Source organism: Symphalangus syndactylus, chromosome 1 (assembly GCF_028878055.3).
Source record: "Symphalangus syndactylus isolate Jambi chromosome 1, NHGRI_mSymSyn1-v2.1_pri, whole genome shotgun sequence".
NCBI lineage: Eukaryota > Metazoa > Chordata > Mammalia > Primates > Hylobatidae > Symphalangus > Symphalangus syndactylus.
Window position 1 is genome coordinate 113655965 of NC_072423.2, and position 27740 is coordinate 113683704.

Sequence of the window (27740 nt, forward strand, 5' to 3'; positions counted from 1 at the left end):
AAAAAAAAAAAAGAGAGAAAGAAAGAAAATGAAAATAAAGACAAGCCAAGACTGGGATAAAACATTTGCAAATCATATATTTGATAAATAAAGGATTTGTATCCAGAATATGTAAAACTTTCTTACAATTCATTAATAAGGCATGTGAACCAATTTAAAAATGAGCAAGAATTGAATAGATATTTCACTAAAGATATACAAATGGTTAACAATCACATGAAAAGATGCTCAAATCATTAGTTGTCAGAGAAATGCAAATGAACCACAATGAAATGCCACTTTGCATCCACTAGAATGGCTACAATAAAACAGAAAAGTCCAAGTGCTGGCAAGAATGTGGAGGAACCTGAACCATTATACGTTGCTGGTGGAAATGTAAAGGGGGACAGCCACTTTGGAAAAGCTTGGCAATTTCTTAAAAAGTTAAACCTAAACCTACTATATGATCCCAGCAGTTTCACTCCTAGGATCTACCCAAGAGGAATGAAAATATATGTCTAACAAAGACTTATACATGAATGTTCATAGCCGTATTATTCATAATAGCCCCAAATTGGAAACAATCTAAACATTCAATAGGTGAATGAACAAAATATGGTATAGACATACAGTGGAATACAATTTAAAAACAATAAAAGGAACTATTGGTACATTCTACAATATGAATGAACTTCTAAATTATTCTAAAGTAGGAAGCCAGCCACAGAAGGCCACATATTATATGATTCCACTTATGTGAAATGTCCAGAATAGGAAAATCTATAGAGACAAAATAAAATAGTGGTTGCCTGATGATGCAGGTGAAAAGGGGAACTAACTGCAAAAGGGATTAAATGATGAAAATATTTTAAAACAAGATGGTGATAATGGTTGCACAGCTCTGTACACTTACTAAAAGTCATTGAGTTGGACACTTTGAATGAACTTTAAGGTATGTAAACTATGACTCAATGAAACTATTAAAAAATCAGTGATGTAAAAAGGAGGAAGACAAGGGAGCATGATTAGGTGACATTTGAATGTAGATATACCTGATTGTCCCTGAATTCTTCAAGAAGCTATTGTTCAGCCTCTTCTTCATGCCCAATGCTGTGTCTACAGTAATGGAGAGTCTCACAGAGCTCACCACGTAGCAGGTGAAACAGGTAAACAGGTCACTGCATGGTAGAATATGGCCAAGGGCCAGCACAGCAGATGGAGGAGCACCACGCTGACCAGAGACGTTTTCATGAAGGTAACATCTAAACTGAGATCCTGAAGACCGTTGCTGGGCAGCTGAGAGGAAGTGTCAGTATCTCAGTGACATTCTATGTCATGCTATGAAGTTTAGGTTTTATGAACTGCAGAACTAAGCTGGGCCTGGTGGCTCACACCTGTAATCTCACCACTTAGGGAGGCCAAGGTGGGAGGATTGCTTGAAGCTAGGCGTTCAAGACCAGCCTGGGTAACATAGTGAGACCGCTTCTCTACAAAAAAAAAAAAAAAAAAAAAATAGCCACGCATGATGGTGCATACCTGCTGTCTCAGCAACTCAGGAGGCTGAGGTGGGAGGATCGCTTGAGCCCAGGAGTTCAAGGATGCAGTAAGCAATGTTGTGTACTATTATGTTATTGTGAGTAGCAATAAAAAGCAGCAGTGCTGGACTTTGGGGTGACATGGAGTGGGCTCTGCTGTTGGTCATGATGGGGAAAGGAGTCCAAATAACAAAAAGAAAGAAAGAAAGAAAAAAGAAACGGAAAGTCAAGCAGATGAGTCCAGTTTGACTTAGCTGTCCACTCTTCACCCATAGGGCTCTTTGGCTCTGGTCAAGGGGCATAGGTTACATGGAAAGGGCTGCTATTACTTTACAAGCATCTGGCCTTTCTCCCAGGGGGCAGAGTTCCCAGATAGTCTGGCTGTCTCTTTCAGCATGAAGGCACCTGCTTCTTCACTCTTCCCCTTGCTGCTCAGTCTGCTTTTCCAAGGTCTATGACAGTGTTGGGAGGAACGCTGCTCCCTCCATAGGCGGAACACACTGCTGTCCTTAGGCAGACTGGACTGTGAGTGTGGAGATTTGGTCTCAATTTCTCACAATACCACTGGTTAGCTGGAGTCAGGTCAATTACTTGGCCCTTCTGAGGCAGTTTCCTTATGCTAAATTGTTACCTGCTCTGTGGGGATTACTGAGGACCACGTGAAATTCAACTGATAAGAGTGTTTATATGTAAGACATGTCCTGGTGGGGTGTGTGTGGGAGTGATATGCCTTCCAAAAACTTAAAAAAATAAAGTTGCCATCCAAGAGTTCAATGGACAAGACTGATCACAAGCTGACATTTGGAAAAGTGTGACTGAAGAGTTTCCCAACAGGCAAAACCACACTAACCACGGTGTAATCTTGGAAGGGCAGATCTGGAATGCGGCTGTATTTGGGGAAGTGAAACTGAAGATGGGAGTATAGTTCTCACACTGAAGAGCATGCAAATCACCAAGGAAACTTGCTCATGCCAGAATGCTGAGCTGCACCCCAGCCCTAGGGAACCTGTCTCTAGAGAGGGACTTAGGAACGGATCTGTGGTTTAAACATTTTCCAGTGACTTTTATGTGCACCAAAGTTAAAGCACCTCTCACCTAGAGCATAAAAAAGGAGCTGGAGATGCTGATTCCAGGCAGTCAACAGGCAGCCACATTCCACTGGGGAACTCTGGAGTTTTAGGGCAGTGAATGGAGAAAAGGGGAAATCCAAGAGTAGGGGCGATCTGGACAGGACCAATATGCAGTCCCAATGTGCAAATGAAGTCTTTGCATATTTTTCACCAGAAGTTACTCTCATAAAATAAATCTCTCCAAAGACTACATTTGCTGTACATCTGGCTTTTCCCTTATTTTCACAGAAATATTCCCACTTTGTCCAATATATTTTTTTCAGTGAATCACAATTAAAAAACAAACATGTACTTCTAATACCTGAGAAATGAACCAAGAAAGGACAAGAGCTATTAGGAGTGTTCTCTTTCTTTATTTCTCTTTGGTTTCTTAACACAAAAGACATGCATTCTATAAATAAAAGGAACTAAGATTTTCTGGGAAACAATAAATTGGGAGGAATTCCCATAGTCACACCTCTGTGGTCAAGAGGATGGTCTTCAGCTCCCATCTGGCTGTAATTTCTGATGAAATCCAGAAGAGAAGGCCCGTGTGTTATCCAAGAACGTGAAACACTCAAGGACAGTGAATGCCACAGTCCTCTGCTCAGAGCTGGGCTAGGCCCCAAGGCCCACTGAGCACAATGTCTACCCTATCTCCTTGTTACATCCTTTTCACAATATCCTTGGGTGATGCTTCTTTTCATGGGGCTATTGGAAAGGCTCTAACACCAAAGAGCCAGACCAGCCATTTACGAACAGCCATTCACCATCAGACTAAGGAACCTACTGGGAGAGTGTAAATATGTTGGTGTTTGCTGATTTGTGCTCAGAGCCCAGATCAAAACACTGGCTTGATCTTACTTTGAAACATTGACCTCAGGTGCAGCAGTATAAATTCTACACCAGGAGGTGGGATTGCCACTACAAGAGCAGCAGGCCATGGTAGAAAATGATCTACCATACCCAGTGGCAAAATCTGGGCCAGTATCCTAAGGACCCACTCAGTAGCCCACAGACTGATTCTTAATACCTTCACAATCCAGGCTTGCTGGTGCTACTTCAAATTCACAAAAGAAAGGGGCTTATAATAAGACAAGCACTGATACACTCCTAACAGGAAATGCACACCCCACTCGCCTTCCGAGTCTACGCCTACAGGCAAACCAGGAAGGAGGGAGAAATGCTGGAGCTCTACCACGAGCCCAGGTTAAACGACATCCGGTATCAGATTGTTGAGACGTTAAAAATAAAAATACCATTTTCAAGTGCTTGTAGTAGAGGCCTAGCTCCTAAGTTGTAGGTAGCAAAGGTACTTCCCTCTGAATATATGGCGATTGCACACACTGGTAAACCTGACGGTCCTGGGGTGGGGGAGACACCCCAGGCTCCACATTGTGCCTTTCTGAACAGGCTTCTAGGCCCCCAGGCAGGCAGCAAAGGACAGGAAACCAAGCAGGTGGAGACTGGAGCCCTAAGACTCAGTCTTGGGTTACAGGAATTGCATCTTCTTTTAGTCTCTACTGGAAGAATTTTAGAAAACCAATTTTGGCAGCAGCAGTTGAAGGACAGCCCCACTGTCCAGTGCACTGGCAAGAGAAAATGTCCTCCTCTTTGAGTCCCGCTGTGCTACATTAGGTCCCATCCAGGGAGAAGGAGGAAGCAGTATGAAATCTTTCCAAAAGGTAAAGGTCATTTGCCATGATTACAGGAAGAAATATAAAATCTGTTCTTTGCAGCAGCAAGAGATTCTTTCGGCCTTTAGTTCTTTATGTCATAAAAGCCAGCTGTGCTTGAATGTAAAGGTCCACCTTGCTAGTCAGTCTGCCCAGGGCTGGAGGGAGGCCAGACTCTTGGGATTGGCGAGTGGATGGAAGAGCAGTGGAACGGCAGGGCAGACAAGGTTACCAGACCAAGCCAGCCCACAGCTGGTAGAAGGAAGCCCCTGGTTAGGTTCTAGAGGTGCATATGGTCAACGTGCTCCAGAAGCATCACAATGAGGGAAATCATCCAAGAACGAGATCGACGGGCAAGTGAGAATCTGGCCAGACCTGCTGTTTCCTGCTGGTCAAAAAAGGAAGGAATGTCAGTGAGAGTGGGGAATCTGAATGAGCGCCGTGGTGGCAGTAGGAGGTAATCACAGGGGCGTCTGGAGCCCCCAGCCACAGCTAGGAGCCCCCACCAAGAAGAGTGGCAGTAATTCAGCAGATAGCTAACTCTCTACACCTATGATTTTAAAAGTCCTGTGATGGTGGGTGTGAAGACAAACCCCATGAGCACCTTACTACAGGCCCAGTCAAGAGTGCACTGATTCCACACACACTGGGGCTCAGAGGGAACCCCCAGCTCAACGCGAGGCCTCAGGACCCTGGGATCCGAATGTGGGGTGGATACCGCCCTTCTCCAGTTAGACGGTTTTCCATTTAAACATAGATTTGCCGTTAGTGTCTTTTATGCTTTTTTTCTTCCTGCAAAATTTGTTCACATAAAAAAAATTATTTTTCTTTCCAGTTTCTTTCAAGTGTTTCTTTGTTTAAATTTCCTTCAGTTTCTTTCAAGTATCTTTTTTTCCCTTCTGTTCTCCTGGACAGATGGAAAAGGCCTCACTGAAATCCCAAAATTAGACATGGGGAAAACTTCTCTTCTCCCTGCTTACCCAGCAATGAGGACATAATCCTTGGTGCCCCACTGTGGAAGAAGGAACGTGCCTGTGTGCGGCCCTCCACTGCTGTGGCCACACCATCTCAGGCAGGGAGAACGCTTGGGTCTGTCCTTTCGTCCCCAGCTACATCCCAGTTTCCAGCAGGCTTAGACACTGCAGCCTCCCCATGGCAAACTGGCCAGAACTCGGCTGGAGAACAAGCAGGCGAAGGGGAGCATCAGATGGAAGGCCTTCTGTGAACAGCTGGCCCACAGAGAGGCGGTGGGTAGGAGCTGGGCCTGGATGGAGCCTGTGTTCATGTGGACCAGAAAACAGTTCCATGTCACCAGCTGCAGGATCCAGAGGAGCTTGTGTTCCATGCTGTGCATCTTGATGACCCAGGCCTAAAGGTCACAAGGGTGGCACAGTGGGGGAGGGCTTAAGCACCTGGAAAAACTGTACCTCCGGTGAGCTCGCGTTTTGCCATCTCTTCTGGTCCACTGCCTCTCCTGAGGGACTGTTCCTGGAAGGAAGCGCCTATGTCTGTACCAGATTCCTGCCCCACCACATCCCATCCTCTGCCTTAGATGGTGAGGAGAGGGATGCAGCCCACACCGACCCCTCCCTCATGGCACGCCATGGGGGCCATGAATGTCCAGTGGTCTGTCTCTGGGTCGTACATCTCCACTGAGCTTAGGTTTGACTGTCCGTCATAGCCCCCAACAGCGTAGAGGCGCCCACAGCTGGCCACCAGGGAGACCCGGCTCCGGCGCGTGTGCATGGGGACAATCAGGCACCACTGGTCTGCCACAGAGCTGTACATCTCGGCAATGCTGAGGAAGCCAGAGCCATCGTAGCCCCCACAGACAAACATCTTGCTCCCCAGGGAAGCAGCTCCGTGCCGGCAGCGCTTGTTGAGCATGCCAGCTGCAGGGTGCCAGGTGGCGGTGTGGTGGTTGTAGTGCTCCACCTGCAGTAGGGAGAGAGGCACAGGTACAGGACAGTCAGAGGCAAAGCTCAGTCCATGGAGTGACCGTGCAGGGCACAGCAGCCCCCATGATGTCAAACTCCTGTGGGAGGCATGGGGATGAGGAGCTCTGCCAGTATTCCCTCTGCTGCAGGCCTGCTCTTTGGTGTATGGGGGCAGGGAGAGGTCACCTCACCTGACCCTTTCTATTTGCATCTAAGGAAACAAAAAGGATGTGCCCAAGGATGGAATGCTAGGTAGTGACAGAACCTGTATGAGAGCTGGGTCTCCTGTAATCTCCAGGGCTTTCCACTGCAGCACTGACTGACTATGGAATGACTAGTAAATGGCTGTTGAGCCTTTTTTACAGAATAAATACAATTTCAAACAAATTATCCAAAAGAATACAACTGTTTGCAAATTTACACTTGGTCTATAATTGAACTTACTTTGGGCAGGAATCTCACAAGGTCTATGAAGTGTTCAACAGACAGTAGAACAGGGTGGTGGCTGCAGATGTGACTACCCTTTACTGTTCTTTTGTGTACACTGGCTCATTCTCTGGAAGTTCAGAATTTCAGAAGATGCAGTGGATAGCCTGAAACCTCACTAGATGATACTTTATCCAGCTATGGCAAGGCTGAAGGTTTTTCAAGTAATGACCTTCTAAAATAAATCTCAAAGACAGAAGAAGTAGGTGCCCTTATCCCAGGGGGAGCCCAGACTCACACTACTGAAGATCTGCAAACCATCATGGCCGCCTGACACATATATCCTGCCCTCAAAGACTGTAACCCCAGCAGCACTGCGATTCGAGCTCATCGAGGTCACCACTGTCCACCTTCAGGAAAGAGTCAAAATGGGAGGGGAAGCATGAGATTCAGGGTTCTTGTCCCCCCACGACAGCCTAGCAGGGTTCAGGTAAACTGTGCTGGCCATCTCTCTACCTCTTATCACCTCTCCCACCACCTCTCTGACAGCTCTCCCTGGCTGCTGCCTCTCACCCAAGCCACAAACCCACAACCCATCTTCTCTGCTCATCTCCATGGCTGCTCAAAATCATTGTGTCTCATACAAGGCCTCTTTCTCCTACAGTTCTGCTCCTCCCTGCACTCCCTGCCTTGTTAAGCAGACCACCAGCTCTCTAGCTGCTGTACTTATAAAGCTCAGTGCTATTCTGGCTGTGTCTCCCTCACCATCAACATTCCTGTGGTCCCCCAAGTCCTGGCTGGTTTGCTTCCTAGTCAGTGCTTGTTCCCATCCCCACTACCGGTGCCCTACCCCTGACCTCTCATCTGGACCACTGCAACAGCCTCTTTACAGGCAGCCTGGCTTTCACACCAGTCCCATCCGACCCCACCCAGCCAGAGGGACTGCTCCTCCTGTACCTGCACCATGTCTGTCCAGTGGCTCCTCACTGTCTCCTCTAAAAGAGTCCAGGTTCCTTCATGTGGTTTTTAATTTTTTTTATTTTTGAGACAGGGTCTCACTCTGTCACCCAGGCTGGAGTGCAGTGGTGCAATCATAGCTCACTGCAGTTCTGACCTCCCAGAATCAAGCAATCTTCCTGCCTCAGCCTTCTCAGTAGCTGAGACTACAGGCTCACGCCACCATGCCTGGCTAATTTTTCTCTCTCTCTTTTTTTTTTTTGTAGAGACAGGGTCTCCCTATGTTGCCTAGGCTGGTCTCAAACTCCTGGGCTCAAGTTACCTTCCTGTCTCGGCCTCCCAAAGCATTGGGATTACAGGCGTGAGCCACTGTGCTCCGCCCTTCATGTGGTTCTTCACCTCTTGGTCCTCATCCACCCTTCAGCTTCACCCCACACCACATGCCACCCACCCTGCTCCGTCTCCCATCCACACGCTGTGCTCTAGCCCACGACAGGATCATTGCTGTTCTCGATTACAGTGAACATTTTCTTATTGCAGCCTCGCTCCTTGTTGTCTCCCTGCCTATGATGAACAAACACCTCCCATTGGCTATCCATGACAGGTCTCACCTTGGAAGACATCCTTGCTACCCTGTCCCTTCCGGCAACCCTGGGGAAGACGAAGATTCTCTCTGCTCTGTGCCCAAGAGCTTCTGACACAGGCCTCCAGGGTAGGATGATCATGATGCAACCCATGGCCCAACCACATTGGGTGCTTTAAAGGATCTCAGACACCCAGCTTGCTGTCTGATCCATAGTAGACTGGTTAAGTGAACAGAATACTGGCTTAAAGGCATCCTAATAAGTCCATTCAACTAATTTGTTTATATTTTATTATATGAGTGAATTCAAATACTGAAATGGAAAACTCGAGCTAACCTTGTCAATGTTTTTCAAAGAGTGTTCCACAAATGAGTCCCACAAGATGGTGACTGGTGTGTATATAAAACCCGAGGTTAAACAGAGTTATTTACTGCAGGGTTCCTTACAGCCTTTAAAATGTCAATATATCTTATGGAAAGACAAGGACTCTGGCAGTTCAGACATCAACATTTCCCAAGCCTATCTGACCACAGAACTTAAAAACATTTTTTTTTCCAAATCATATCCTACCCACTTTGCAACATGCTGTTCATCTACTTCTTATCCCCTCTTGCCTGTATTTCCATTAAAATGGGCTGATTTAGCTAAGAGGTACAGACCATTAAATAACTATTTCCAAGCATCTATGTAGACTATTTGTTTTAAAATTTTATTTACTCATTCTTTCACTTAACCAAGGGTTATTAAATATCTAGTATATACAAAGTACTATAGGGGCAAAAAGGTAAGACATTCTCTACCCTCGAGAAGCTTAAATTAAAAAAACTGCAGTTCTGATTTTTTTTTTTTTTTTTTTGAGACGGAGTCTCGCTCTGTCGCCCAGGCTGGAGTGCAGTGGCGCAATCTCGGCTCACTGCAAGCTCCGCTTCCCGGGTTCACACCATTCTCCTGCCTCAGCCTCTCCAAGTAGCTGGGACTACAGGCGCCCGCCACCACGCCCGGCTAATTTTTTGTATTTTTAGTAGAGACGGGGTTTCACCGTGGTCTCGATCTCCTGACCTCGGGATCCACCGGCCTCGGCCTCCCAAAGTGCTGGGATTACAAGCGTGAGCCACCGCGCCCGGCCTGCAGTTCTGATTTTTATACTCTCTGTTTATAAGCTCCAGTTGCCCCAAGGGAGCTGGAGTCCTTACTTGTCCGTCTCAGGTGAGTAGGTCTCCACGGAGCTGAGGGAAGAGTTGCCATCGTAGCCCCCACAGACGTAGATCTGCCCGTCCAGCACGACTGTCCCCATGGCACTGCAACAGACAGAGCTGTTATCCCAGACGAGCCGCAGCCTTCCTGGAGCAGCCTCTTTTGCCCACTGAAAAACAAACCTACCAATTGCCTCTTTCTGCAACGTAAATCTCAGGTATGTGACTAAGTAAAGGCATAAGACTGAGGTGATAGAAGCTGCCCCATCATTCCTCTTGTGCCCCACCCTTCTACAGCAGGCTGCCTCCCCTTCCTGCTCTTCTCTGTCCTTAATCTTTCTAAAATGCTTACCTTCCACCTCACCATGTGAAGGTTGAATTTACCTTGAAGGCCCAACTCAACTTCCACTCTCCTCTTCCTCCCCTTTGTAAGAATTACTCTTTCCCACACCCACGCTCCCTGAGTGGCTTATTACAGCAGTTGTTACAATCATTCATTCATCCATCAGATCTTTAACAGCTGGGGTTTAGAGTGGTAAGCAAGCCAAAGTTCCAGCCCACAAAGCACTTATGTTCTGACATTATAGGCTACCAGGAATCTATCTGCCACTTCTGTGTGTGTGTAATTTTTAATCAGAGCCTTGTTCTGTCACTCAGGCTAGAGTGCAGTGGTACCATCATAGATCACTGTGCCTTGAACTCCTGTGCTCAATCGATCTTCCTGTACCTCAGCCTCCCAAGTAGCTGGGATTACAGGTGTGCACCACCACACCCAGCTAATTTTTTTGTTTCGAGACAGGGTCTTGCTATGTTGCCCAGGCTGGTCTCAAACTTCTGTCCTCAAGCTGTCCTCTTGTCTCAGCCTCCCAAAGTGCTGGGATTACAAGAGTGAGCCTCCACACCCAGCCAATCTATCTGCCACCTCTTAATAAGTGAGGAGCTCCTGGAAGACAGGAAAGGGTCTTCATCTGTGTGACCCTCACAGTGATAAGTATGATGTCCTGTATGTAACAGGCTCTGAATGTATGTTTGTTGTGTTACCTCTGCTTTTTCCCCACTCAATTCACAAATGTTGTTTTCATCATGTGCATGGCCTCTAATTTATCGTAGTGGCTGATGCCACAGCTCCTGTTTGCTGTGCATTTACTATGTGTGTTAGGTACTCTACATTTGCTATTTTCTTTTTCTTGTTTTTTTTTGAGATGAGGTCTTGCTCTATCATCAGGCTGGAGTGCAGTAGCACAATGATGGTTCACAGCAGTCTTGACCTCCTGGTTCAAGGGATTCTCCCACCTCAGACTCCCCAGTAGCTGGGACTACAGGCGCATGGCACCATGCCCAGCTAATTTGTTTTTGTATAGACGGGGGTCTCACTATGTTGCCCAGGGTGGTGTTAAACTCCTGGGCTCCAGCAATCCTCCCGCCTTAGCCTCCCAAAGTGCTGGGATTACAGGTGTGAGCCACTGTGCATGGCCCACCTGCTATTTTCAGCCCTTTGCATACCCTGCAACAAAGGAAAGAGCACCATAATCACTGTACAGACAGGCAGCCATAGCTTGGGGAGGCTGAGGTCTCTTCTCAAGACTGCCCAGAGAGAGGCCTGCCTCAGATTTAAATGAGACAAGCCCAACTCCCAAACTCCTTACATGCCAAGCTCTCCTAATATCAAAGACCCAGGGGTCTGGCGTAATCATGTAATCTTCCCTTCTACACAATGCCTTATAAGGAATTCAGCACAAATGCCAAGCTGCCCAATTCACTATTTTCAAATGTGATGCTGGTGAAGATTAAAAATGAATCTAGGTTTCTAACAAATAGGAAAATAAAACATACCAGGCTTAATGTTACCATTTTTTTTTTTGAGACAGAGTCTCACTCTGTCAACCAGGCTGGAATGCAGTGGTGGGATCTTAGCTCACTGCAACCCCCGCCTCCCTGGTTTAAGCAATTCTCCCTGCCTTAGCCTCCCAAGTAGCTGGGATTATAGGCGCCCGCCACCATGCCTGGCTAATTTTTGTATTTTTAGTAAAGACAGGGTTTCACCATGCTGGCCAGGCTGGTCTCAAACTCCTAACCTTAGGTGATCCGCCCTCCTCGGTCTCGCAAAGTGCTGGGATTATAGGTGTGAGCCACTGTGCCTGGTTTGCTGCCACCTTTTAAATGTACATAGTAATCAAACTGATCCACAGAATGTCCCTTTCAGGGAAATGATAACAGACCCCCTGAACCAGCCCGAAAGAGGAGAGGGACTTGCCTTAGGCAAGTACTGTGGGAAGATCACAAATTTACTAGACATGATCACTATCCTTCTGGATACGGACACAAAACAAACATAAAAATTACATAACAAAACAGGTGTTGAACAATATGAAAATGAATTAAGAGGTGCCCCAAAACTGCATGAGATTAACTATCAACTAGGTGGTAAAGGCTAGTGTGAAGAGAAGGAGAAAATGCTGATCAGCATGGACTGGAATAGTCCAGTGTAAGAAAGTTCTATAGGATGGCGTAGAACACTGGGGGAGATAGGAAGGAAAGATGGCAGGATGTCACTAACTGGCTGTGTGGGATGTCAGAAGAGAAGTGACTAGGAACGTTTTAAGGTAGCCTGTAATTTAAAAGGGATGTAATGGAACCGGGCCCACACTAATAACAGGATATTAACCACAGTGAAGGAAAGGAATACCCAGAGAACTTTCCTCCAAGACAGCACTCTAAACCCAGTAACATCAAAGTAAGGAAGTGGTCCAGAGCAGACACACAAGGAAGGACAGCTGACTGCAGTCAAAGCAAAAAAGCTACTCATGGTTGGGGACATGGGGCAATGAGTCACTCAAACATAGGAAGCTGCAAAGTATCCAAGGAGCAAAAGTGGGGATGGTGGGAGGAAAGAACTCTCAACGCGTTCTTGGGAGGGGCAGATCTTACGTATTTTTTTCTTCCCAAAGGAACCTACTCCGATGCTTTACGAACTGGTCTCACCAGTACAAAGGCAGATCCCTCCCAGCTCACATCCACATGCGAACGCTGCTGGATGTGGAACAACATTAGGCATATGTCAAGCAAGCTTAATGTGTAAAAGCGATCAGTGTAGAGCTGTCCTGGGTAATGGGCAAGGGGGCCCTGGGCAGCTTTCCTCTCCCCTCCTTGGGCTGCACCAGCCTTTCAGCTGCCCACACATGTGATGACTCCATCATGTGTCTGACATAATGAAACATGCCACCTGTCACCTCAGCATTAAGAAGGGCTAAACACAGGCACTGGGATGTCTTCTAATCCCACTTCTTATTCAGGCAATATAAACAGAGAAGTGGAGGGAGCAGGTAGCTAGAATGTACTGAGTGACATATCAACTTGGCCCACCTTGCAAATACCTATGTGCTCCTGTCTGGGAGAATGTGTGTGACCTAAATAAAAGAACATTGCTTTGGTTCGTATTCTCCCCAGGTAGTGGAAGCGCATGTGTGAGGGGAGTCCTGGGGAAGGAAGGTATACAGAAAAACACCTTGGATTTCCTTTTATCACTAATAAAAGTAAATCCTCCTTATTCTTCAAGTTTCAACTTTAATCCCACCTCTTCCCTGAAATCTTCCAGAAGTTCCAGTCCAGTTTCTCTCCCTCCTCGAATCTTCCATAATACACATTTCCAGTCCTTATCTGGCACTTAAAATAACAACACAACTTCCACATGTCCACGTCTGGTCTCCCCAAGTTCCCCAAAGGACAAGGCGGGTATTTTACTTTTAAGCAGATGGGGGCTTGCTCCCAGGAGGTACTGGCAGTGGCTGGCCTGGCTGCAGGAAACTCCCAGGCCAAAGCTTGTATTTTACTCTGTGTGCCCCTGCTCATCTAGCATGGCGCTCCCCAGGTGCTCAGAGTGTATGTTCAGGCTGCACGTGGCTTCCAGAATACCTTCTCTTGCTATTCATGCTCCCCACTCTGGTCCATGTGTCTGTCTCCGGGTTGTAGGCCTCCACAGTGCTCAGCCGTAGCTGGCCGTCATATCCTCCAATGGCATAGAGAAGCCCGTTCACCACAGCCACGCCAACGCGGCTGCGGGCTGTTGTCATGGGACGGCATCTCTCCCAGCGATTGGCGATGGGGTCGAACACTTCCACCACATTCAGGGAATCACCTGCATAAAAATTTGCTACTCAAATTAAAACAAATGAGACCACTTGTTTAGATCACAGCTATTGGGCATTGATTACATGGAACATTTGACTCAATTCCATTAGCTCTTCCCACAGAATTACTCAAGGCCCAAGGGCCCACTAAGAAATTTCAGCCATGATCACCTCAAACCTAATTCTTTAAGGAAAATCAGAATCAGACAGGAGGTATTTATTTTTTATTTTTATTTTTATTTTTTTTTGAGATGGAGTCTCGCTCTGTCGCCCAGGCTGGAGTGCAGTGGCGCAATCTCGGCTCACTGCAAGCTCCGCTTCCCGGGTTCACGCCATTCTCCTGCCTCAGCCTCTCCGAGTAGCTGGGACTACAGGCACCCGCCACCACGCCCGGCTAATTTTTTGTATTTTTAGTAGAGACAGGGTTTCACCGTGGTCTCGATCTCCTGACCTCGTGATCCGCCCGCCTCGGCCTCCCAAAGTGCTGGGATTACAAGCGTGAGCCACCGCGCCCGGCCGGTATTTATTTTTTAGAGAGGGTAGTTTCCAGTTACAATCAGGTACTCTACCTGCTTAAAGCCAAAGGTATAGGCAAATCGATACAATATTTCCTCCAGGCAGGAGGCATGCCAGAGGGACAGGCATGCGCTCCAGTGCTTTCATTTGCTAGTGGGTGACCCAAGGCAGGGGGCTTTGTGTCCCCACCCTCTGCTTCACATGTGAAATGGAGATAATCTTTATGGATTAAATGATATAACAGGTAAAGCACCTAGCATGGTTCTAGAATATACTTACTGCTCAATAAATAGTCATATTAACAAGGAATGATCATTCCAGCCCTACCTTTTTCGTCAGGTTTTTGTGATGATCAAATAAAATAACCCCCTCTTCCTGTGGCATGCTGCTATGGGGCACTTAGCATTTCATTTGCATGCTGCTCCAGCGTGCACTGAGTTGAGGACTTACCTGTTCCAGGTCCTATGATTAACAAGCAGCAGCTAGTACCCAACTCTCATTAACCTTCAATTAAAAACAAAACTGGGCCAGGTGAGGTGGCTCACACCTGTAATCCCAGCACTTTGGGAGGCCAGGGTGGGCAGATCACTTGAGGTCAGGAACTCAAAACCAGCCTGGCCAACATGGTGAAACCCCATCTCTACTAAAAATACAAAAATTAGCTGGGTGTGGTAGCATGTGCTTGTAGTCTCAGCTACTCAGGAGGCTAAGGCGGGAGAATTGCTTGAACCCGGGAGGCAGAGGTTGCAGTGAGCTGAGATTGCGCCACTGCACTCCAGCCTGAGTGACAAGAGTGACACTCCATCTCAAAAAAATTAAAAACAATAAAAAATAAAAACAAAACTGCCTGGGAGTGCCCACCAACTCCCCCCAAGTTGGGAGGCCATGCAGCTTTCTGAAAACCTTACTTTTAGATTCAAAAACTGCCAATAACCCATGGACTGTAAAGCATGTGTGTGTTTCACAGGGGGTGGGGCTGAAGAGTAAAAAGTATTATTGACAGTGGTAGACCCTGTGTATTTGGATAATCTTTCTCTTGGGGACATTCTCAGTCTAACCCCAGAGATCCATATGACCAAATGTGAATAGCCTGGTATGGAATTGGGTCTCTGACTGTATCCTATCCAGGGCTGATAGGATGCTGTACCATAGCCAATGTGATATTAGGGCAAAAGTGCTGGCTCAGGAATCAGAACACCCAAGTTCTAGTCCTTGCTCTGCCAAAAACAATTGTATGAACATAGTGAAAGTTCTATGGGACTTAATTTCCTCACTTGTCAGGTAAGCAGGCTAGGCCTCAAAGATTTCTAGAAGGTCTCTTTAGCACTGATATTCTGATTCAATGGCATGAATATGTGACATGCTCTAACTGTAGAGCAATTGTATAAAATCAAGAGCGGCAAGGGTGGTGACAGCACAAAACAGAAACCAGAAGGGCCAGGCTAATTTGTTTGGTGCTTCCTCATCCATGGAGTCCAAGATGAGGGTCTATAAAGGGGAGCCGCAAGGTACCTGCTGAGTTGAGGCCCCCTACGGCGTAGATAAGCCCAGCGATGGACGTGCAGCAGCGTGGCCGGGTTCTGAAAGCTGGCAGGTGGGGTCGGCGCTCTGGCATGAGGTGGTAGTCCTTTGCTTCGTCTACCAGGTCCCTGGAATAAGGTGGAAGATGCTAGAACAGGGGGTATCCCCCTGACTTAGTCCTCGTCTGCATCTCTGAGCCTGGCTCCCCACTGCCAACTGCAGGGGAAACCTGGGAGGAGAAGCCTTCTGGAAGGTCTGGTCTCAAAGAAACCAGGTGAGTTCTGGGAAAATCATACATGGCTACTGAGATATACTCAAAATTAAAAGGGCAAGACAAGCAAAGACCCCCCTCAGCTAGTGTAATCGGGTACAGATTAGGCATGAGAAAAACAGGGTAGTGGCCTAAATGGCTGGACCTGGGAGTTTCGACAAGCAGCATGCACCCTGTTGCCACTCAGACCTAGCCCTTCCTTTCCATCCCTACGACTGCACTGTGGCTTGCAACCTGCAATTAATCACCACTCACCTACACGGTGGCAGCTCCTGACACACCTCCCTGCCTCTGGTCTGCCCCTCCATTCCACTTCCACACTAGAGTTCAAGCTAAGAACCTTCAATAGCCACCCACTGCTGACAGAATAAAGTCCAAACTCCTCAACAACACCCTTGAGACCACTGGTCACTGGGCCCTAGCTACCTCCAGACACAACTCCACCCCATCCTGACACACACCTTCACACCACCTGCCATGGACAGGCACTTACTTCCTCCTGAACCAGCTAATCCCAACCAGGAGTTGGAAAATGAAAGAAAGCTGAATATGTGTAAAGTTTTTATCAGCAAAGGAGAAAAAAATATTTCAGGGTTGTGAACTTGACAAGCAATCTGGAGGAGAATGAACATTTTTCCTCTGCTGTTCTACTTTTACAGCAATCATCCTATAGGGCTGCCATCTTCTGAACTGTTTGGGTAACTCTGCTGTGCCATGTTGTCATTGATTTACTCTGGGTAAAAGTTTCATGTGTTGGTAAACACGTCTGCCCCTTGCCCATCATCGTAGATGTAAAGGCTACACCTGCCGGAGGCCCCCCATGCCCACGGCACTGACTAATATTTACTGAAGAGGGCAATGAGCCCCAGGAAGTCCCATTTACACCACTGAGTGAGCTGCTGGTGTGGACAGGGTCAGAGCAGGCAGTAAAGATGGTTGCACATTCATAAATAACTCAGTGGGGAAAGATGCTGGAAAATCCTCAGATAACTCAGCAGGGGAAAGCCCTTTCTGCTTTGATGCTCCCACATGGCATATCTCTCTGCTCAAGGCATAAGATTCGGGCTCTTCACACTTCCTGTTCCAGCTTCTAGACAGAGGGCAGACCAATCTGTGTGCCATGAATTAGACTGATCACTCTAAATGCTTTCTTTCCAGAACTGGAACAGGTGGCCAACTCCTCTTCCCTCCTTAGACCTTTGGCAGTGTCCTATGCAGGTCCACCCTCACTCACCTGCATTTGTGGCAGCAACGCACCAGGTCATCCTGCTGTACTCTGTCTGAAAGGAACTGGGGCCTACAGAGGGGCAGGCGGATATTGGACAGCAGCTCAGGCAGGTAGGGACCCCTCTGCTCCCGGTCGTATCTGACCCAGGCCAATGCAGCTTCAAAGACCTGTCATGAGAGTGGATGCTCTGGCAGTAAATCCTCCCACCCAGGGGCCACACCCCAGGCCTCCAATCTCAATGCCTCCACTTCCTATACTGAAGCAGTCCTTTGGGCCCATCAATCTTTTCTTCTACTTGTCTCTGAAATCCCTGATTTCTCTCTACTTCCTAGGCTACTAGAACAACTTCCTGAATTTCATTATGATGATGATTTTCCAGGGAAAAATCATCAATGGCATCTTATTCCTTTCTGTCAAAACAAAATGCCTGTTTCCCTTCCCGCTGCCCCTGTACCCCTGCTCCCTCTAAACTCCCTCCATCACCCTCTCTGTACTCCGGCGAGGCTGGGCTGGTTCTCCTGTTCACACTGTCCCCCCTCATCTAAAATGCCCTCTCATCTCCTCCTCTTCATCTAAACCCACTCCCCTATTTTTAAGGCCTGGCTCTAGATCCATGTTCTCCAAGGAGCCTTTCTTAATGGCTCCAACCACAAGGATATCTCCCTCTAAAGCCCTATAGCCCTTACGAAATGTATCACTCAAATAAATGTGAGCTGCCCCCTGGCCCCCCGTCATATTAATTAGTTTAAGAGCTAGGGACAGGACACCTAGTTTTTGGAATGAGGCTTTTTCCACGAAATCACAGTGTCTATGCTGCCAAGTCCAGGGTCCACTTTTCTCCCAGGCTCCTATCAAGCCCGCTTCACCTCTCTAGCATCCCCCTTTCCTAGAGGAAAGAGGAAAATAAATCATACCTTTTAACCCCTCCTCAAATTTCTTTTTTCTTTTCTTTCTTTCTTTTTTTTTTTTTTTTTTTTTGGAGCTAGGTCTTACCCCATCACCCAGGCTGGAGTGCAGTGGTGCAATCTCAGCTCACCTCAACCTCTGCCTCCCAGCTCAAGCAATCCTCCCACCTCAGCCCAAGTAGCTGGGATTACACACCAGGAGTTTAAGCTGGACCATGCCTGGCTAACTTTTGTGCTTTTAGTAGAGATGGGGTTTTGCCATGTTGCCCAGGCTGGTCTCAAACTCCTGAGCCCAACAAATCTGCCCACCTTGGCCTCCCAAAGTGCTGGGATTACAGGTGTGAGCCACTGCTCCCGGCCTTCCTTAAATTTCTAACATTTGTCCCTCATCCTCACTCTCAGGTGTGAAAACAGAAAATCAGAAGAGAATGTCTGTAAGAATCTACCTGTCCCCTGTCCCTGGGCGTGTGCCCCAGCTCTCCCTCCTGCTACTGTGGATATGGATGGCCTGTGCTCCTATCAAAGATGCACATCCTTATGCCCTAGACTGTCCTCACTTATTCCAGAACATCATTCCAACAACTGCTCTCCCATTTCTCCAACATTATCAATTCTTCCCTCTCTTCTGGAAAACTCCCACCAGCAGTCAAATATGCTGTAATTTCTCTCACTTAAAAAAAAAAAAAAAAAAAAAAAAAGGCCGGGCCTGGCGCAGTGGCTCACGCCTGTAACCCCAGCACTTTGGGAGGCCGAGGCGGGCGGATCATCTGAGGTCGGGAGTTTAAGAACAGCCCAGCCAACATAGTGAAACCCTGTCTCTACTAAAAATACAAAAATTAGCCAGGCATGATGGCACACACCTGTAATCCCAGCTACTCGGGAAGCTGAGGCAGGAGAACTGCTTGAACCTGGAAGGCTGAGGCTGCAGTGAGCTGAGATTGTGCCATTGCACTCCAGCCTGGGTGACAGAGTGAGACTCTGTCACACACACACACACACACACACACACACACACACACACACACACACAAAGGCCTGGCATGATGGCTCATGCCTATAATCCCAGCACTTTGGGAGGCCAAGGTGAGAGGATCATGTGAGGCCAGAGTTCAAGACCAGCCTGGCCAACATGGTGAAACCCCATCTCTACTAAATATATAAAAATTAGCCAGGCATGGTAGTGGGCACCTGTAATCCCAGCTACTTGGGAGGCTGAAGCAGGAGAATTGCTTGAACCTGGGAGGCAGAGGTGCAGTGATTGTTGCCACTGCACTCCAGCCTGCCTGGGCGTCGGAGCAAGACTCTTTCTCAAAAACAAACAAACAAACAACCCCTCTTGATTTCACAGACCCCTCCCACAGCCACCCCAATGTTCTGCTCTTCCTTAGAATAAGATTCTTTCAAAAAGTTATCTATACTTGGCCGGGCAGTGGCTCACGCCTGTAAACCCAGCACTTTGGGAGGCCGAGATGGGTGGGTCACTTGAGGTCAGGAATTCGAGACCAGCCTGGCCAACATGGTGAAACCCCATCTCTACTGAAAGTATAAAAATTAGCCTGGCATGGTGGTGCATACCTGTAATCCCAGCTACTCAGGAGGTTGATGCAGGAGAATTGCTTGAACCTTGGAGATGGAGGTTGCAGTGAGCCAAGATCGCACCACTGCACTCCAGTTTGGGTGACAGAATGAGACTCTGTCTCAAAAAAACAACAAAAAAATTACCTATGCTTGCTGTTTCTGGTTCATAGCAGGATTATTTCTAATGGTAAATACTGGAAATAACCCAAACATGCAAGAATAAGGTGAGTAGGTTGATAAAAATCAACAGAATGCTATTTAGACACTAAACTGTATAGAGGCCAGGTGCGGTGGCTCATGCCTATAATCCTAGCACTTTGGGAGGCTGAGGTGGGAGGATCACTTAACGACAGTAATTCAAGACTAGCCTGGGCAACATGGTGAAACCTGGTCTCTACAAAAAATAGCTGGGTGTGGTGGTATGTGCCTGTAGTTCCAGCTACTCGGGAGGCTGATGTGGGAGGATGAGGCTGCAGTAAGCTATGATCTTGCTACTGCACTCCAGCCTAGGTGACAGAGCAAGATACTGTCTCAAAAAGATAAATAAAACATATAGAAAGTTTTCATGAAAAATGCATGATACAGTAAAACAAGCCCCATAATATACAACAGCCACATACATGTCATGATCTTAATTTTGTAAAAAAATAAATAAAACAGTGATTATAAAGAGCAGCGTCTCATGTCACCCACACAGACTGCTACTGGGCTCACATACCTGCTCCTCAGATTTGACATTCAGCTCATCCCGAGACACCAGCTCAAGCACGTCTTCCAAGGGCAGGGCCAGAAACTCTTCCGACATGGACACCTCCACAAAGTGCTGGTGGATGAAGCTGTTGGCAGCGTCGTACAGCACAGCACACATCATTGTCTCAGCAAACTGGCGCACACCCAGGCAGTTTTTTGGGTGAAGCCTTTGGCATAAGAAAAGAAAAAAAAAATTAGAGTAAGAAAGGATGTTATCTTTGATCATTCTCAGGCTGGTTCTGGGTAGAGCCACAGAATGAAAACAAATTCTTAACCTCAGCTTTGTTGGAAACTGTACTTCTCTGGGACTCAACTTCTAAAGGTATAAAATTAAGAAGAAAGATTATCCTCAAAGGTCCCTGCCTTTTGGGCCTGGTGCTCTGTGCGTCAGGTGGAATGAGCTCTCTGGGCAGTTCTGTAAAGTAACTGTCAGAAGGTGAGAAGTAACCGTCACAGGAGTGCATGCACTGAAAATCTGCTTGAGATGTTCCACCACTGAAATTCCTGGTTGAGTGTCCAGGGCACTATTTCAACTTTGGTCACAAGGCAGGCACTGAAGTCACAGAATTAGAGTTTAAAAAACATAGACAGGGCCAGACATGGTGGCTCATGCCTGTAATCCCAGCACTCTGGGAGGCTGAGGTGGGCAGATCACGAGGTCAGGAGATCAAAACCATCCTAGCTAACACGGTGAAACCCCGTCTCTACTAAAAATACAAAAAATTAGCCGGGCATGGTGGTGGGCGCCTGTAGTCCCAGATACTCGGGAGGCTGAGGCAGGAGAATGGTGTGAACCCAGGAGGCAGAGCTTGCAGTGAGCCAAGATTGCGCCACTGCACTCCAGCCTGGGCAATAGAGCAAGACTCCGTCTCAAAAACAACAACAACAGGCCGGGCGCGGTGGCTCAAGCCTGTAATCCCAGCACTTTGGGAGGCCGAGGCGGGCGGATCACGAGGTCAGGAGATCGAGACCATCCTGGCTAACACGGTGAAACCCCGTCTCTACTAAAAATACAAAAAATTAGTCGGGCGTGTTGGCGGGCGCCTGTAGTCCCAGCTACTCGGGAGGCTGAGGCAGAAGAATGGCGTGAACCCGGGAGGCGGAGCTTGCAGTGAGCCGAGATCGCGCCACTGCACTCAGCCTGGGGGACAGAGAAAGACTCCATCTCAAAAACAACAACAACAACAACAACAAAAAACACAAAAAGAAAACACAACACGGAGAGATGGCTTCTCTAATATGGGAACCCTTATACTTTTTCTTTTTTTTTTTTCCTTTTTTTTCTTTTTTGAGACAGGGTCTCACTTTGTCCCCCAGGCTGGAGTGCAGTAGCATGAACATGGCTCACATCAGCCTTGACCTCCTGGGCTCAAGTGATCCTCCCGCCTCAGCCCCACAAGTAGCTGGGACTACAGGCGCCACTATGCCTGGCTAATTTTTGTACTTTTTATGGTAGAGACAGGGATTCACCATGTTGCCCAGGCAGGTTTGAACTCCTGAACTCCAGCGACCCACCTGCCTCGGCCTCCCAAAGTGCTGAGATTTCTTCTTGTTTTAGATAGAAAGAGACTCCATGGGCCTAATTGTTCAGACAACCAGAAACAACAGCAGCAGCTATCATTTATTGACCATCAGTGAGTCGAGTATTTTGCTAGGCCTTTTATATACATTCTCCAGAATCTTCTTAACCTGTAAAGTAGTAATGCACTCACAGATGGAAAACAGGCTCAGGGAAACCAAAGATGGTGCTCACAGTCCCTCGAGACAAGCAAGTGGAGGTGCTGAGACTGAAATCAGGACTCTTGTGCACATTCCCACACGAGCCTGGCAGACTTACACTCATCAGGGCTGGAGAAACCCAGGATAAATCCTGGCCCTGATGCTCATGGGGCAACTTGGGTGGGTTATGTTCTTCCAAGTGTCAGTAATTTTCTCACCTGAAAGAAGATGATGACAACAGCTACCCACCTCTTAGGGCTGAGCCATGATGCATGGTACCTGGTATGAAGTTAATGGCTGTCTTAATTTTTTATTATGGTTGTTTTTGGTTTTTGAGACAAGGTCTTATTCTGTCACCTAAGCTGTAGTGTAGTGGTGCAATTATGGCTCATGATAGCCTTGACCTCTTGAGCTCAAGTGATCCTCCTACCTCAACCTGCCAAGTAGCTGAGACCACATCTGGCTAATTAAAAAAAAAAAAAAAAAACAGTGTTTTTTGGTAGAGACAGCATCTCCCTATGTTGCCCAGACTGGTCTCAAACTCCTAGGCTCGAGCAATCCTCCTGCCTTGGCCTCCCGAAGTGCTGGGATTACAGGCATGAGCCACTGTGCCCAGCTTGTCTTTTTTACTACTGTTGCATCTAAGAAAATTCCAAATGAGCCCAGCGTGATTCTAAAATCTTGGTGACAGCAGCAGACCCTGGGGGATTCTTATTTGGCTCCATGACTGATTCTCTGTAGAGATGGTATTGATCAGATTAAAAATTGGCCAGGCTTGCTTTTCTTCATTAGAAAGGTTTATTTCTTTTCCCCGACGTTGAGTTAAGGTTTTAGGCACAGGGTTATATTTATTTAGCAATATTCACTATTGTCCCCTAGCAGTTGACCCGTCAAGGACTGAATGGGCAAGGTACCTTGGAGCCTGGCTTTATAACTAGTCAAAATTCTACATAGTTATTTCATTCCAGCCTGAGCTTGCTCTGTCCATTGCTTTGGAAACTGATGTGAATTTAGAAGAGCACAGAAACATAAGTAGAGAGCAAGATGCAGGCAAAGTGCATGGCCACTGAGGAATACAGTGCTGAAGGTCAGAATGTCAGCTCAGTCATCTGTCAAATGCCTTTCTCCTAAAGCACTTATAGTGACTGAATGAGACTTGTTAAAGCACTTTACAAATATAAGGCAGATATAAAGATAAACCTTCCCTAGGCCTCTACAGCATGTGCTTCACTATTTCCTACCACTTTGACATCAACCCGAGAGGAGGATTCAAAATGCCACGGAGCAGAAGCTGGATCAAGTCCAAGGATATGGGAGCCAATGATCAACGTAGCCATTGGCATTCATTTCCAAACTCTCCTTCTCAGGTTAGGATTCTCGTACCTTATTTTTGGGTGTCTTTGATTGGCTTGGCATAATACTGAGCACAAAACACACCTTTTTTTTTTCCCTTTTCTTTTTTTTGAGACGGAGTCTCCCTGTGTTGCCGAGGCTAGAGTGCAGTGGCACGATCTCAGCTCACTGCAACCTCTGCCTCCTGGGTTCAAGTGATTCTCCTGGCTCAGCCTCCCAAGTAGCTGGGATTACAGGCGTGCACCACCACAGCCAGCTCATTTGTGTATTTTTAGTAGAGATGGCGTTTCACCATGTTGGCCAGGCTGGTCTCCAACTACTGACCTCAGGTGATCTGCCTGCCTCGGCCTCCCAAAGTGCCAGGATAACAAGCGTGAGCCACCATGCCCGGCCAAAACACACCTTCCTTTTTTTTCCTTTTTTTTGAGATGTAGTTTCGCTCTTGTTGCCCAGGCTGGAGTGCAATGGCAACGATCTCGGCTCACCGCAACCTCCACCTCCTGGGTTCAAGCGATTCTCCTGCCTCAGCCTCCCGAGTAGCTGGGATTACAGGTGCCCGCCACCATAGCCAGCTAAGTTTTTTGCATTTTTAGTAGAGATGGGGTTTCACTATGTTGGCCAGGCTGGTCTCGAACTCCCAACTTCAGGTGATCCACACCCCCCTCGGCCTCCCAAAGTCTTGGGATTACAGGTGTGAGTCAACGCGCCCAGCCAAAACACACCTTCTTAACTGAACTGGGCTTTTACATCCAAGAGGATGGCGGATGTGGGGAGCCTGTTTGTAAGGCAATTAGTGGGGGAAAAGGAAGGAGAGCAGCCACACAGGAAAGGGGCCCATGCAAGAGGAGGAGAGAGATATGAGGGAAGATAAACCTACAGGGTTGATGGAGACCCACATCTTTCATTAGCCACATCACAACCTTCTTCCTTGCTGACACAGCTTGACTTTGGAAGCAAGAAGACAGCATAAGACATAATGCTTCATCAGAGGCAGGAAGCAGTGACTTGAATAGGTTACTGATGTGGTTCACTGACGCATTTGATGTTCCAATCTACCTCTGAGAGAATTTCAGAAAATATACAGCTCCAAGGCTGGGTGTGGTGACTCACGCCTGTAATCCCAGCACTTTGGGAGGCCGAGGTGGGCAGATCACTTGAGGTCAGGAGATCAAGACCAGCCTGGCCAAGATGGTGAAACTCCATCTCTACTAAAAATACAAAAATTAGCTGGGCGTGGTGGCATGCACCTGTAGTCCCAGCTGCTCGGGACGCTGAGGCAGGAGAATCACTTGAACCTGGGAGGTGGAGGTTGCAGTGAGCTGAGATCACGCCACTGCATTCCCACCTGGACAACAGAGCAAGACTCTGTCTCAAAAATAAATAAATAAATAAAAATACAAAAATTAGCCAGGCATGGTGGCAGGCACCTGTAATCCTGCTACTCCAGAGGCTGAGGCAGGAGAATGCTTGAGCTCAGGAGGCAGAGGTTGCAGTGAGCCGAGATCACGAAACTGCACTCCAGCCTGGGTGACAGAGTGAGACTCCATCTCGAAAAAAAAGGAAGAAAATACACAGCTCCAGTGCTTGCCTAAAAGCAAGGAGGCCCATACATTTGAAGGCTGGAAATAGGGCCACCAGAAAAAGTCAACCCCAGCCTCAGGGGGAAAAAAAAAGCAGTGGACTGAAGATGTAATAGACTGAGCAGCCTCAGGAACTGTGGCTTTAAGAACTCTGATGGCATTGCGGCTTCTCTGTGCTGTCACATATCTTTTCCACTGGTGCTCAGAATGGTTTTCCTCAAGTCGTTGGCAATCAAATCCAGAAAATGATGCACCCTCAGCCGGGCGTGGTGGCTCACGCCTGTAATCCCAGCACTTTGGGAGGCTGAGGCAGGCAGATCACAAGGTCAGGAGATCCAGACCATCCTGGCTAACATGGTGAAACCCCGTCTCTACTAAAAATACAAAAAATTAGCCGGGCGTGGTGGTGGGCGCCTGTAGTCCCAGCTACTCGGGAGGCTGAGGCAGGAGAATGGCGTGAACCCAGGCGGCGGAGCTTGCAGTGAGCCAAGATTGTGCCACTGCACTCCAGCCTGGGCAACAAGAGCGACACTCTTGTCTCACAGAGCGAGACTCCGCCTTAAAAAAAAAAAAAAAAGAAAGAAAGAAAATGATGCACCCTCAAGGGCACATAGGAAGTGGGGAGCTGGGAGACACCACCACATTCTGTAGCCAGGCTTAGGGAGAATCATTCTAAGAAACAGTGACAATAATAGGAACTACTGGAGAGAAAACAGAAAGCAGGCCATGGCTCTGGAGTCTGTGGCAGGAAATAAGAGAGGTATAGGTTTAGGTCTCAGGAACTGTGGCTTTAAGAACTCTGATGGCATTCCTGAAGGGCTGAATGAAAAAATGTCAAGGATAGACTCAAAACATCAGGTTTATGCATAAGTACTTATTTCTAAAATGTTACTGGTGCATGCAAACCTGCACTGGCCTAAAAATGACTTTTCTTTTTTCTTTTTAGTTTTTAGAGACAGAGTCTTGCTCAGTTGCCCAAGCTGGAGTAAGGTGATTATAACTCACTGCAGCCTTGGGCTCCTGGTTCAAGTGATTCTCCCACCTTAGCCTCTCCAGTAGCTGGGACTATAGGCGTGAGCCACTGCACTTGACTAATTAAAATTTTTTTTTTTTTTTGTAGGACAGGGTCTTGCTCTGGCATACAGGCTGGTCTGGAAATCCCAACCTCAAGCAATCCTCCTGCCTTGGCCTCCCAAAATGCCAGGATTACAGCATGAACCACCTCATCTGGCCTAAAAATCACTTTTCTAAGCAACTTTTAGATGACAGTACTTTACAACATAGCCTGGATCCAGTGTTGACAGTGACAGTCTCAAAAGCCCCCTAGGTGGAGCTGTTGTCCATTGGTGAAGATTCGAGGATCGCCAACAATCCTTTCCAGGATTAATCCTACTTAGCCACAGAAAGTCATTTCAGCAGTGGTGAAGCCCAAGGCCTCCAAGCCTGGGGCTCTATCTTACAGAAAAAAAAAAAGAAAGAAAGAAAGAAAAAGAAAAAAGGAAGTGATTTTCCAACCTCTGTGGGAAAAAGAGGTGAACTAAGTCCAGTCTGTGTCTTAAGAAGCTCACAAATGAGCAGGAAAGATAGTGTGTGCTCCTCACATCTCCATATGCACTCTCTGGCCGCCCCAGAAGGCATCCCAGAGCAGGGACAAGCTTGGTTCCGCAGCTTTACTCTTACTACGAGGTCTTTATAAAACTGCGAACAGCACCACCTACCTCAAGATGAAACCCAGTGTTCAGCAGATAAGCCCCCCACTAAATCTTAGGCATTATTACCACAGTTATTTGACTAGCTGCACACACAGCTGTACTCAGTGTGATGACCATGAGCACCGTGTGGGCAGGATATGAACAGACAGCGGGTGTGGTCCATAAGCTGCTAACTGGATAGGTGGAGTGAGAATGGGGGAGGGGAGGTCAGCTCCATGAGGGGATGAGGTTCGGAGGGCAGATCTGAGTTAGGAGGAATGCTGACAGGCCAGCTACCTAGTGATCAGAGTAGGCTCAGGTGAAGGCTGGGTGTGTGAAGCACCACAGACACAGGGGTGCTGTTTGGGTTCCTCCTGCCTGTGTATGGCCCAGCACTAACCCGCATCCCCAAGCCTCTGCTGGTTAAAAGGCCTTTACTTTATGACTAAGAGCTCTGGCTCTTGAGGGGGAGGGAGAGCCTTCTTAACTGCTCAGGTCACAGGAGACCCACAAGGCCCACTGCCAAGCACTGGAAATAGGTGGGGGTATCCATGGTCCCTACCATAAAAGTGCATACAATGATAGTTCCCAGTGGACTAAGGAGGACAGAGAATTCCAGGAAGTGAAATTTGGGTAGGCTTTTAAATAACTGAAGTATGAAAAGGAAGATCAAGAAATTCAAAGAGGGCTGGGAGCAGTGGTTTATGCCTGTAATCCAAGCACTTTGGGAGGCCAAGGTGGGCAGAGTTTGAGACCAGCCTGGGCAACATGGCAAAACCCTACCTCTACCAAAAAAATTACAAAAATTAGCCAGATGTGGTGGCATGTGCCTGTAGTTCCAGCTACTCGGGAGGCTGAGGTGGGAGGATTGCTGAACGTGGGAGGCAGAGTTTGCAGTGAGGCGAGATCACACCACTGCACTCCAGCCTGGGTGACAGAGCAAGATCCTGTCTTAAAAAAAAAAAAAAAAAAGAAAAGAAATTCAGAGGGCAAAGTACCTAAACAAAGATGGAGATGGCTATGATACAGTAGGGGAGCACTGCACAAATCAGTTTGGTGAGAAATCAGCTAAATTAGTGGCTGGTGAGACTGGAGAGGGAGGAAC

General features: G+C 47.4%; 1 protein-coding gene across 8 annotated transcripts in view; it reads right to left on the reverse strand.

The window, feature by feature from the left end:
• Positions 1-2977: 2977 nt before the first annotated feature.
• Positions 2978-27740, reverse strand: part of KLHL18 (kelch like family member 18) — a 64433-nt gene continuing 39670 nt past the window's right edge. For 6 of the 8 annotated variants that reach the window (XM_055279576.2, XM_063609977.1, XM_063609987.1 and 3 more), the window contains 7 exons: positions 20261-20459; positions 17066-17226; positions 15552-15688; positions 13309-13546; positions 9397-9501; positions 6961-7072; positions 2978-6234 (listed from right to left, as the gene is read on the reverse strand). In XM_055279576.2, the coding sequence (XP_055135551.1) occupies positions 5848-6234; positions 6961-7072; positions 9397-9501; positions 13309-13546; positions 15552-15688; positions 17066-17226; positions 20261-20459 (1339 nt within the window). In that variant the 3' untranslated portion in view covers positions 2978-5847. The remainder of the gene's footprint in view (positions 6235-6960; positions 7073-9396; positions 9502-13308; positions 13547-15551; positions 15689-17065; positions 17227-20260; positions 20460-27740) is intronic. The other 2 variants (XM_055279585.2, XM_063609978.1) reach the window with 1 other exon arrangement.